The 13242-nt window shown below is 40.6% G+C and overlaps 1 protein-coding gene across 5 annotated transcripts in view; it reads left to right on the top strand.

The window, feature by feature from the left end:
* Positions 1–13242, top strand: part of DGKH (diacylglycerol kinase eta) — a 588450-nt gene that overhangs the window by 542829 nt on the left and 32379 nt on the right. For 4 of the 5 annotated variants that reach the window (XM_082244880.1, XM_082244879.1, XM_082244882.1 and 1 more), the window contains one exon: positions 3635–3765. The exons of the other annotated variant lie outside the window; for it this stretch is intronic. In XM_082244880.1, coding sequence (XP_082101006.1) covers positions 3635–3765 — 131 coding nt within the window. The remainder of the gene's footprint in view (positions 1–3634; positions 3766–13242) is intronic. 5 annotated transcript variants of the gene reach the window in all.

The raw sequence follows: 13242 nt of genomic DNA on the forward strand, positions 1-13242 counted from the left end.
TTTATTTGGAGAAAGGGTAAATCTAGAATACAATACTCAGTAATAATAAAAGGTAAAAATCAAGGGGGCCTAGCGGTACCAGACTTTAAAAAATACTATGAAGTGACGCTCCTTACACGAGTGCTAGAATGGGGAATAAAAGCAAATAAAATAAAAGGAAATATAACTCACCACTGATCCCCTTAAGAAACACTAGTTATTTTCCACCAGGACAAGTAGGAATAGGAGGAAATTGGATAAAAGAAGATGACTCACGATTGAAAGACATTTTAGATAGAGATAAATTGTACACACTGGGGGAATTAAAACAAAAAGACTGGAAAATTGATGAATGGAGATACTGCCAGTTAAAACACTTTGTGACATCTCTACCAAAACCATTAAGATCAAAGGACGATTTGCTCCTGTTTGAGCAGATCTGCGTCTCCGAAAAACATAAAAAATAATATTTCGAATATATATAAAATATTGGTAGATATGACACCACCGGCGAAGCCTCCCTTCATCAAAAAATGGGAGAGGGAAATAGGAACACAAAATAAAGATTTTCAATTTGCAAAATGCTTGAGGTTAATACACGGCTCCACAATAGACGTAAACACAGCAGAAATGAACTACAAATGCATCGCAAGATGGTAAAATACACCAGATAAAGTCCATAACTATCAAATCGAGAAATCTAAATTCTGTTGGAGGGTTTGCATGGAGGTGGGTACCATGGGCCACCTATGGTGGGATTGCCAGAAAATCAAAAAATACATAAAAGGAGGTTCTATAAGTCATATTAAAAAAAATCAAGAAAATAGAGATACCGGAAGAACCATGGTTTTGTCTATTTCATGGAACTAAGAGTTCAGTGAAACAATACAAAACCTCTCTGGTCCCCCACTTAATGAATGCTGCTAAGGGTCTGATCCCAGTTTTTTTGGCAAAAAGAGGAAGCCCCGACACTAGGAGACTGGGTCAATATAGTGGAAAAAATAAGATCTCTAGAAAACTTAAGAGAATGGAGGGAAGATGAGACAGAAGGGTGGGACAACATCTGGGACGACTGGATGGAGTTCAAAAAAACAAGGGATTATACCAAATGGATTGGGGAAAAAGGAAATGCAAATACATGAGGGGGGAAGGGTAAGATAAGGCATTGGGGAGGGAAAATTGTTTAAATGTGGTAAAACCTATGAAATTAGATATTTTTGTACAAGTTTTATATTTGTTCATTTTATAATTTTGAAAATTAATAAAGAAATTTAAGAATTAAAAAAAAAAGAGATTCACAACCATAATCTTAGTGGCTCCTCTATCTGTGTAAAAGCACTTGCCACCACGATAATTGAAACCAGGCACAAGAAACGGTGCACTTACATTACATACTGCTAACATTGAACTTATCAATAACTACTAAAACCTTTGTGCTAGAAAAAAAAAGGGGGGGGGGGGGGAATTGCCATGGCAGACTCACTATGAAGAGGCAACTAATAAAAAGACACATTACATCATTAAATACATCATTAAATATCCATTGACCATGCATATAAATACACTATATTACCAATAGTATTGGGATTCCTGCCTTTACACGGACATGAACTTTAATGGCATCCCAGTCTTAGTCCGTAGGGTTCCATATTGCATTGGCAGCTAAAACAGCTTCAACTCTTCTGGGAAGGCTGTCCATAAGGTTTAGGAGTATGCCTATGGGAATGTTTGACCATTCTTCCTGAAGCGCATTTGTGAGGTCAGGCACTGATGTTGGACGAGAAGGTCTAGCTCACAAGTTCCATTTTAATTCACCCCAAAGGTGTTCCATTAGGTTCAGATCAGGACACTGTGCAGGCCAGTCAAGTTCCTCCGCCCCAAATTTGCTCTTCCATGTCGTTATGGACCTTGCTTTGTGCATTGGTGCGCAGTCATGTCGAAACAGGAAGGGGCCATCCCCAAACTGTTCCCACAAAGTTGGGAGCAGAAAAATGTCCTGGAATGCTGGTGCGTTAAGAGTTCCCTTCACTGGAACTTGAATGGCCTGCACATAGTCCTAACCTCAACCCGAAACAAGTGAATATGTGCTGCTGTTCTTTTTTTTCCTGTAAATTTGGTCCAGACCAGCCATTGACCCCCACAAAGAAATGTTTGCCTATTTTGTAATAGATGAGGTAGTCTTGTTTGCAAAGATTGTGAAGAGGACAGTAATCTTAGGATTTATTATATTTGTAATAGCATTTTTCTATTATAAATATGGTATTAGTGCATCTCCAAACCCCAAATGACCAATAATATTTAGTTGGCCTATTGTTCTAATCCTAATAAATGGGAGAAAAAAATACAATACCACTATTTTTATTCAGGTTTTTTTATTTTTCATTTTTTTTTTAACCGTTTTGCATTGTCTATGGGTAGCAGAGTTTGGTTTGCAACTACAGTATGTATATAACATGGACTTAATATTTAGGGTTAACATGAAGCTATATGGATAGTCTTACTGGAATGGGTAAATAGTAACAGAATGAAAAAGCTGGTTATACACTGATCAACTTGTGTTAAAGAAAGGTGTTTGAAATGTTTTTTAAAGGAGCAGCTGCAGCCGCAGGTCAGTGTAATCTGGCAGAATGCAATTTTCTGGTGGGAAGAGGAAATCCTTGATCCATCCTCTTTGTTTGGATGGAAGAATCTTGTTAGGTTTTTTTTTTCATTCAACTAGAAGCTATATGGAAAAGAAAAAGTATCCGGCCAGCTTTGAAAAAAAAAAAAAAAATGTTCCCTCCTTGAATACATTGATGTTACAAGTTCCCTTGTATTTGGACTCTTTGTTGCATGGCAGAATCGGAGTTTAGAATAAATGACAATCGCAGAAAAATGCAGAAAAAAGCAGAAATAATGTGACCAAAACATCTAAGCTTTTCGTCTTGTGACCAACACTGGGGGGGGGGGGAGCCTGGATTCACATTCTTTCAAGATGGACAAGTTAGTCAGCAATTTGCTGATCATTTATTATTTCCAAGAAGTAACGGGAACAGACTGAAAACATGATGTAAAACAAGCATTTTTTTAAAAGCCACACAATCTTTTTAGTCTGCTTTCCATTTTGAAAGATGCAGTCTTTGCACTACTCTTGAAATGAAATTAGTTCCACAGAAAATTGCTGCAAATGGCTTTCGCTCTACTCATACCTGTAAAAGTGTCAAATGTCTATGTGTGTATGATTAATATCATGATAACTTTTGTTTAATATTAAAATGATCTTTAAATGTCTTCTAAAGACCCATCTAAATTAATGTTTTTACAGCACTGTCACTGTTGATTCTTATACAAGCTCTCTACCTTACATCACTGATCCTAACCCTTAAAACAAATTTCTAGTATTCTATGGATGGTAAACTTGGGTGGGGGTTGGAGCTGAAAGCACGGCTGCAAAGCAATGAACCCAGTCCTTGTACAGCCATTTGTTTGAATTGTTGATTTTAACCTGCATGCACAATAAATCAAACCATTAGACTTGTTAAGTTGATACCTTTTCTCTTTTCCCTTTGCTAGCACTGCATTTCTGTTTTCCACTTTCTTTGGCCTAACCTAACCTATGCTTGTTATGCATTTGTGCATGTACAAATTAAGGGGGTTTTGCTCTTAACTTTGGTAGTTCAGAAGTGGGGCACAGATGAAGTGGCAGCTTGGCTGGATCTGCTGAGTTTGGGAGAGTACAAAGAAATCTTCATCCGTCATGACATCCGCGGTTCAGAGCTAGTACATCTGGAAAGGCGGGATCTTAAGGTATTTCCTTTGTGCTTTTTCCGCTAAAAGTTTCCTTGTGGGAATTAAACCTTTTTCCTGTCCCCTTTCTTGTTATGTGCTTGTAGCTTGGCTTCAATTACAAATTCTGTGTTAACTAATCTGCACTGTTCTGTGGCCTGCACTCCCTCTGTGTGACACTGCCATTGCAGCCTACACCATCAGCAACACTTGTAGGAACACAACCCTTTAACATGATTGGTTATAAATATTTTCATATCCACCATATGGTTTAACATACACCAAGGAAATTTTTTGTATATCTTAAAACAAAAACTGTATCACAGATACAATGGGATCAGTGTTGAAGGTTACAAATAAGAACTTAAGTGTTCTCATTTATGAATCGCGTAATGTTTTCTTAGTGTACCATAGGAAACATTTTTGTGATTTTGATTTTACCATTGTGTTAACCTTTTTCATCTCTTGTGTGGAAGCCAAGCATGCCTATTGTATAGTGTCGCCATTCTCATCTCCTTTACAACCTCATGTTCTGCTTGCATGCTATATAGCAGATTAAATCAAACAGCTCAGGATCTGCTTAAGCTCCTTTCTTCCCCTCTTGTTGGTCATAGCAACCTAAAGGAAAAAACCTACAATTAGAGAAATATGGAGGCTGCCATTGCTAAAATTAATTTAGAAACGCTAGTTTTCTGGCTATTCCAATTGAATTCAGAAACTATGAATCTTTTTACAACCATTTGATTGTTTTTAAATGATTTTAGTGTTTAGCCAAAGATAGTTCGTAAAGTTTGTTGTGTGGATCTGAGATGAAACAATGTTTTTCATTTTTTGTTTACTTTTACCAATAAATTGTAGACATTGAGGCACAGTTCATATTGTTGCACTGCAATTACAAACCAGAATGCACATTGGTGCCATTCATTCCTAATGGCATTGCAATGAATTTTGTCGCTGTATGTGCATTACAGCGCACCTCAACACACAGTAATACTACTGTGTGTTGTGGTGCGCTGAATTACATGAAGTACACATTCACTTATCTTAAAGGCTATGTTCACCTTTAGAAAATGTTACACCCGTATTTAGGCATGTTCTTTTTTTTAATGCTTTATGCAGCCCTTTCAAATGAATCGCCTGCCCCTGCACATTGTATGTTAAGCCCTTCACGCCAACTGTACGCAAATATGTGAGCCCACTTGACTGGGATTTTTCCTTGGGGACGCATATTTATGTATGTTGTGCGGCGCAGTCCTAGCACAGAGATCAGGGTCTCACCGAGAGCCTCAGGCCCCGTCCTAACGATCGGGACCTGGAACGGCCGATTCCGAGTCATCTGATCGTGATGGGCTATCATAGTGATCAGTTATTGTGAAGTCTGCCCTCCTATTTTCTGTCTCTGTAAATGGACGAGACAGATACCTTGTATCTTTCTCTGTCCTTGCAGAGATAAGAAAAAAACAAAATGTGTATAGAAAAAAAAAAAAAAATTAAAATAAAAAACCCAGATCAAGGTTTGATCTAGGTCAGCCCCATGGTTAGTGTTTTTGTCTAGGTCAGGGTCAGTATTTTTTTGGACAGGATTTTTTTTATATATATAATTTAGTGTCAGTTTGGGTGTGTTTTAGACATTTAGTTTGGGTACAGTGTTGCATGACCACGAAATTGTCATTCAATGTGCCACAGCGCTTAAAGCTGAAAATTGGCCTGGGCAGAAGGGGGGTAAAAATGTCCAGTATTGAAGTTTTTAAACAATCACTTGTGTATACGACTCTTATCAGAATTGCTAGATGGGTGTCCATCAAGATCAGACAGTAACTTGGTTCCTCAACATGTTTCGCAGGAACAACCCGCTTCTTCGCGGGGTAAAAGGGGACCAAAATGTAAAACCGACAAAAATAGTATATATATATAACGATGACACAGTAAATGTGTATAGAACTTCTTGAAACCCCTAAACAGAACATTCACTAAGTCAAGCAAGTCCAAGCACCAACAAAGGAAAGGCCCAGGAATGTGGCTAGATGCGTGTCAAAGTACCCCTGGGACAGGTGTGGGAGCAATACAAGGCGGCAATCAGATTGTCATACTATAAAAGCAATAGCAAGCATGGCAGTGCTACCAATAAACATAGTGGCTCAAAGGCACCCAAACCAGAAACTGGAGAGGGAGGAACTGCAAAGGGAGGGGGGGTTTATGACATTTGTGATAATAAAAATTATATTTTTAAACATTGTTGTATTATGTTGGCACCTCAAAAGTCCATCTATACTTCTTCCAAATCCAGTGTGTATATAAGAAACTAACCTGCAACAAGCATCTCAATTGGAAAGAGTAGAGTTAGAACAGTGATCATCAGATTTGTTGATGTTCATTAACTCAAAGTATTGAAACCTCTGAATCTGCAGTTTTTGCCAGGCAACTATAATTTTTAGAATGATACCTAAGTGATGGCAACTTTTGTAATTACCTCAGTACAGGTTTCTTTTAAATAGGTTCAAAGACTTGCACAAGGGCATCCAAAGGAATTTGATGATCATTGACCTGGTGTGGCTAATTTCTGCCACATCAGACAGGGATGACTGTAAAATATTATTACACATTTATTACTGTGGTATTTTCAGACCAGCAACAATCTTAGTAACTTAAAGCATGCTATAAATGCAGCATCATTTATTAAAAGTACACTATATGCAAAGAGTATTCATAATCAATATGTCAGCATGATCATAGATGCTAGTAAAATATATGAATGACATAAGGGATTTAACTCATGATTATAAATATTAACATTTTAGGACGATAAACAGAGCAAGAGAAAGATGTGCCAAAAGAGGTTAATAAAGTGCTGCATGTGTATAAAAGTATAATAACTGCTAACATTTTATGTGCAAAGTAAGTAGAGCAAGTGTGCACAATCTCCAAAGACTGCCAGCAGCAAATCAAAATGGTGCATATTCAGAAATACAGCAGTGCTAATGTTAGCAGCCAAGACACTGAGCACAACTATACAATTAAAGCTAAAGTTTAGCTTAAATAAAAAAAAAAAAAATTCCCACAGCTTTAGTCACATCACTTACCTCTAATATGTCCAATGTTGTGCATGTAGAAGGATCATGGAGAAATTATCACTGCAGAATATGCCTGTCCTCTTCCTGTCTCTAAACTTCGGATGTTGCAATGGGTAACAGCTTCAGGCAGAACAGCATTACCGTGGTCCAACAGGAACAGGCACCCTCCTCCTCCATTGAGAAAAGTTCTTTCATTGATGATTACACAGGTTGTAGCACAATCAGTACATGGGGGGGGGGTCTCATAAGTCAGAGCATTCTCTCCTCCATTCACAGTGTTAGGAGCAGTGAACATTTCTCCTGGACCCAGCTGCTTGCACAATGTAGGACATCATTACAGGTATAGTTTTCTGGTCTGTCTCCTATCTCACAGTTGACCCAAAGCAAAATGTTACTGACTTTATTCTTCAGGTTGGCCTATATGCCTGTCTAATGGTCTTGGTTTTAATCTCATCTCGTTGTTTATATGATATGCTAGTACTGCTATATTTTGCACATGCTGCTGCTAGACTTTGCGTATTTTGTGCATCCTGCCCTGCTTTTTTGCATATTTTCTGGCAGCTATTTTGTACATGCAGCAGCATGTTATGTGCTCCTTTTGCTCTGTTTATAAATATTGTTAAAGGGGATTATTTAAATTAATAGTCCTGTTAAACCCATTTGAGGGCCATATACCACATTTGTTGTTAAATACATTGATCATATTGAATTTTGATGAATTTTTGTATTTGTGTGCACATATCTAAACAAATTATGCTGCATTTTATGGTGTGTTTTACTTTGATCTGGATTTAGGACAAACCTAAAGTAATAGTTATCAAAACTTTTTACCTCCAACAGACAGTAGTAATTTTATTGAATACATTCAGCATTTGATAAGTTTTACCATGCACATGTATAATATTTTCATATACTTTGTGGAATTCATTGTCCGTTAGAAACCTCTGTAGAGCTTAAAGCCGACATACACTCCATCTGAGCACCACAAACCAAAACTGAAATTTAATTCATTTTTAATATTCAAAGCACTCTCCTCTCCCATCTATATCCCCATGCTTTATTTTGCTGAGATTAGTTTGAAGAATACCCCCTAGCACCCCCTTGAGTAAGGGCAGCTGCTTTTAGTTTAGGCATGCAAGCAGGAGGGTGTGCTTAGCAGAGAAGACCTCTCCTGAATACTACTAGGATGTATGACATCATTTGCAGAGGCCTGGAAACCAGGAAGTAACTGAAGAAATTAAAAAAAAAGTTTAAAACAAGTAAATATAATGTACCTTCCTATCTATTTACTAATGCTAGCAGCATAAGTATTAAATAGTCAATGCTTATTGAGAGTGAGGCTCGGCTTTAATATAAAACAGCACTGTGTTCTGCATATTAAGGTTTTATAGAAAAATTAGACTGCCTTGCCTATAAATTCTTTTATACAAGCTGTGGGAATATTTTGTTTTGTACAGAATTTTTGAACAATACATTTTTTAAGAGAGCGCTTACTTCGTGCAGTTAACCATACTTATGAAAGGACAGCCTTAGGAATATGAAGAGCAAGTTGGTTTTTAGCATGAGATTACATTTTCTCTTTTCCCCCCAAACCATTTGTCCTTACATTGCCTACTCAAGAGCATGTAAACTTTAGGGTAAATTTATTTGCTTTAATTTGTAGGGATTTTTTTTCTCTCTCCAGCACTCTTTTGCAGCTTGACCCTTGCACATCATTTTAATCCTAATTTGATTTACTTTAAATATGGAGTTGAAAGCCCAGTGCGCTGCTCATATATATATATATATATATATATATATATATATATATACACATTATCTCACAAAAGTGAGTACACCCCTCACATTTTTGTATATATTATGTCTTTTCATTTGACAATACTGAAGAAATTATACTTTACTACAATGTAAAGTAGTGAGTGTACAGCTTGTATAACAGTGTAAATTTGCTTTCCCTCAAAATAACTAATCGCACAGCCATCAATGTCTAAACTGCTGGCAAAAAAAGGGAGTACACCCCTAAGTGACCCCCCCTAAGTGACGATGTCCAAATTGGGCCCAAAGTGTTAATATTTTGTGTAGCCACCATTATTTTCCAGCACTGCCTTAACTCTCTTGGGCATGGAGTTTATCAGAGCTTCACAGGTTGCCACTGGAGTCCTCTTCCACTCCTCCATGATGACATCGCGGAGCTGGTGAATGTTACAGACCCTGCGCTCCTCCTCCTCCTGTTTAAGGATGCCCCACAGATGCTCAATAGGGTTTAGGTCTGGAGACCTGCTTGGCCCGTCCATCACCTTTACTCTCAGATTCTTTAGCAAGGCAGTGGTTGTCTTGGAGGTGTGTTTGGGTTCGTTATAATGTTGGAATACTGCCCTGTGTTCAAGTCTAGGAAGGGAGGGGATCGTGCTCAGCTTTAGTATGTCATAGTACATGTTGGCATTCATGGTTCCCTCAATGAACTATAGCACTTATGAAGCCCCAGACCATGGCACTCCCACCACCATGCTTGACTGTGGGCAAGAGACACTTGTCTTTGTACTCCTCACCTGGTTGCCGCCACACACGCTTGATACCATCTGAACCAAATAAGTTTGTCTTGGTCTCATCAGGCCACAGGACATGGTTCCAGTAATCCATGTCCTTAGTCTGCTTGTCTTTAGCAAACTGTTTGCAGGTTTTCTTGTGCATCATCTTTAGAAGAAGCTTACTTCTGGGACGACAACCATGCAGACCAATTTGATGCAGTGTGCGGCGTATGGTCTATACACTGACAGGCTGACCCCCCCACCCCTTCATCCTCTGCGCTATTTCCCAAACACAACCTCTGGATATGATGCTGAGCACATGCACTCAACTCCTTTGGTCGACCATAGGCAAGGCCTGTTCTGACTGGAACCTTTCCTGTTAAACCACTGTATGGTCTTGGCCACCGTGCTGCAGCTCAGTTTCAGGGTCTTGGCAGTCTTCTTATAGCATAGGCCATCTTTATGTAGAGCAACAGTTCTTTTTTTCAGATCCTCAGAGTTTTTTGCCATGAGGTGCCATGTTGAACTTCCAGTGACCAGTATGGGAGAGCGATAACACCGAATTTAACACACCTGCTCCCCATTCACACGTGAGACCTTGTAACGCTAACGAGTCACATGGCACTGGGGGGAGGGGGGAAATGGCTAATTGGGCCCAATTTGGACATTTTCACTTAGGGGTGTACTTCGCTTTTTTTTGCCAGTGGTTAGACATTAATAGCTGTGTGTTGTTATTTTGAGGGGACAGCAAATTTATTCTGTGTACACTCACTACTTTACATTGTAGCAACGTGTCATTTCTTCAGTGTTGTCACATGAAAAGATATAACAAAATATTAACAAAAATGTGAGAGGGGTACTCACTTTTGTGAGATACTATATGTGTATATATATATGTGTGTGTATATATATTAAGTGGGTCAAGGTAAATGTAAAAGATTGACTGTATTTGTGTGGCGGAAAAGAGAATAAGAGGGTGAGATTTGCAAAGATAAAATGGTATGTTCATTGATTGAGACAGCCAACAAGGAATCTTGACTGTATGCCTCTTGCGCCATCTTCAGAATTTGGACACCAATCAGAAAAAAAAACAAGTTACTGCCTAGAGACAGCCCCCGCTGGTGGCCAAGCCACCAAGCATCTCAGTTTTTTGCCTAGTGTCTAGGAATAATACCCTTGCCGGGATTTTAAGTCCCCTCCAATATTTTTTTTTTAGCTTCGTTAACCTGTTTTGTTATTTCTTCCTAGCAATCTTCAATCAACAGCCAAGCTCCAGCTCAGCCATTAAGCGCATGCAGACCCCTACCCTTTGTGCGGGGTCACTTGTGACAACCTTGTCTGGGACATAGAAGGCTCATGAGAGCTCACAGGGATTTTTAGCGGGTTATGTCACCGTGTAGTCCCTGGTAGACTTCGGTAGGAGGCAGACTGTTCTGGGATGGGTACCCGCTCTCGTCTATTAGGATGGGAAGTGTTTCCCCCCTCTCCTCTTTGGTGGGTGTTTGGGCTTCAGGTACCCCCTCCATGTCTACCTGTTTATCCCTGCGGTTCTGTGGTTGATCAGTCCTACCTTGGGCACTACCCCCCCTGATGTTTAATGGTGTTTCCTCTCCTGCCCTAGTTTGTGGAAGGCAGTGTGGTTCACCCAGGTCTGGCGGCCAACCTCATTTGAGGACGGTGGTGGCTGATCAACTCTGGCGGCCATTTTAGGAAATCCTCCACCTTGGAGGAGCCTTGCTTCTGCAGCCTTCTTTGAAAAGTCAAAGCCATTACTCCCAGTGCATAGGTCATTTTGTGGGGGTAGTGTTCCTGCACAGATTCTCAAGTGGGTCCTAGTGTGTCTGGAGCAGTTGCAGCATAGGACTCTGCGACTTCTTTCTGATGATTCCATGGTGGTGTGTTTAGTTCTGTTTAAGTTCCCCCCCCCCTCCATCTTTGGCGCCAGCCACATCTGTAAGTGGGAGTTACCTGCTCCCTGCTCCTACCTTTATTTCGAATGGTCACGCTGGAGGCAGGGGCCCTCAGGTCACTGCATTCCTAGGGATTCTCTTTTTTGGGCCCAGAGGCTTTTGTCTGCCACGTGGAATTGGAATGTAATTACACGGTAGAAAAACACCCCCCAACCCCTCCAATTTCCTTCTCCTCTGATGAATGGCCAGAGCTCGAAGCTGCCCTGCTCAGGTATTGAGGATGACTCCTCTACTCTTGTGGCACAGAAAGAAGCACTGGTGTCTGCCCTGTTCTCTTCTATGTGTGATATCCTAAAAATTGAGGATCTCACAGGTGCCCCAGGAGCATCAGCTATCCCTCTTTGTTACCCATAAGCCACCGAAGCTTTCCTTATCCTGGCTATTTTGATACATTTATATATATATAGGTTATAGAAACATTCAAAACAGTCTTTCATGGTATCAAAACGGTTCTTAGTGTGACAAGTGGTCTTCTCCTTCAGTCCTGGATCAGCCAATTTTGACGGTGAACAAAGCTACTGTGATTCTGGTGGAGGAATCTCCTCCTTTCAAGAACCCAGCTGACAGGAATTTGTCACAAGCACCATGATACTGTTGCCATTGCGTTGGTGTCCTAAAATTTACAGAATGGGCAAATGCGCCAGGGCTTCGATAATGAACTAGTATCCCTGATCTATGTGGAGCTAGCAGAGCAACTAGTCCAGAGTCTAAAGTTTGTGTGCAAACAGCCATTGTTTTGTGCTGCGGTCTTTGCCTTAAGTGTTGGTCCATAGACCAGACTCCAAAGAATGCTCTGACTCAATTATCTTTTCGGGGTGACAAGCTCTTTGGTGCTACTCTCGATGACAATATCCAAAACCTCACAGGAGGTTACTGAGACAATGGGGGCTACTTGAACATTGTACTTTTCTAGGCAAACTCGGTCTCTTCCCTGAAGGACAATCTGGCTATTACAGTTCACACTCTGGAGGGGTTCGGCCGGATCCTGAATTTTAGAAAATTGTATCTGGCTCGAACCATGCATCTGGAGTATCAGAGTCTAATCCTGGACTGGTTTCTTCCACCGGACAGGCATCAAAAACTCATAGGCTTAGGTTTAATTATTGCTTTCCTGCAGGTGGTCCACTTTGCAGTCCTGTGTGCAAGTTCTGTCTCCATGGGCTTTACCTTTGAGGTGGTCCCATATGCACAGTTTTACACACGGGTTCTGCGAAAGGAAATCCTGACCAGATGGGACCCATCCCCATCGTTGCTGGAAAGATTTGCATGGGAAAGCCGTTCAAGTCCCCCCTCCTGTGTTGGCTCTAGTCTTAGTTACTGCTGAGTGGCGAATCCTTCCTTATCTTCTTTGGACAGTGGTCACAAGGTACGCCAGCCTGTCTGGCTGAAGGGAGTGGTGAGTCAGCTTTTGGAACAAGACTTCTTGTCCAAGGAGGAATCTCTGTTGCATATCAATGTCCTGGAGTTGCATGGGATTAGCAATTGTCTTTCTCATTGAACCGATCATCTTTGGAGAATCCCAGTCAGGGTCCAGTCAGACAATGTCATGGCAGTGACATATGTCACTAACCAGGGCAGTGGCGGCTGGTGCTCAAAATTTTTTTGGGGGGGGGGGGCGCAAACAGAAAAATGTAATAGGCATTGCTTTACGGCAAAAAACGCTGTAAAAAATTGCGTGACTTTGAGGTCACAAAAGTGTGAAAGGGGCCTTTAGTAATCAAGGTATAGTGTGCCCCTTTCAATGCAGAGTGACCAGCGTGTCCCCTTTCAATGCAGAGTGACCAGCGTGTCCCCTTTCAATGCAGAGTGACCAGCGTGTCCCCTTTCAATGCAGAGTGACCAGCGTGCCCCCTTTCAATGCAGAGTGACCAGCGTGCCCCCTTTCAATGCAGAGTGACCAGTGCACTTACCTGCAGCAGCGGCTTCTCC

Source organism: Pelophylax lessonae, assembly GCF_965119305.1.
Source record: "Pelophylax lessonae genome assembly, chromosome: 2".
NCBI classification, from domain to species: domain Eukaryota; kingdom Metazoa; phylum Chordata; class Amphibia; order Anura; family Ranidae; genus Pelophylax; species Pelophylax lessonae.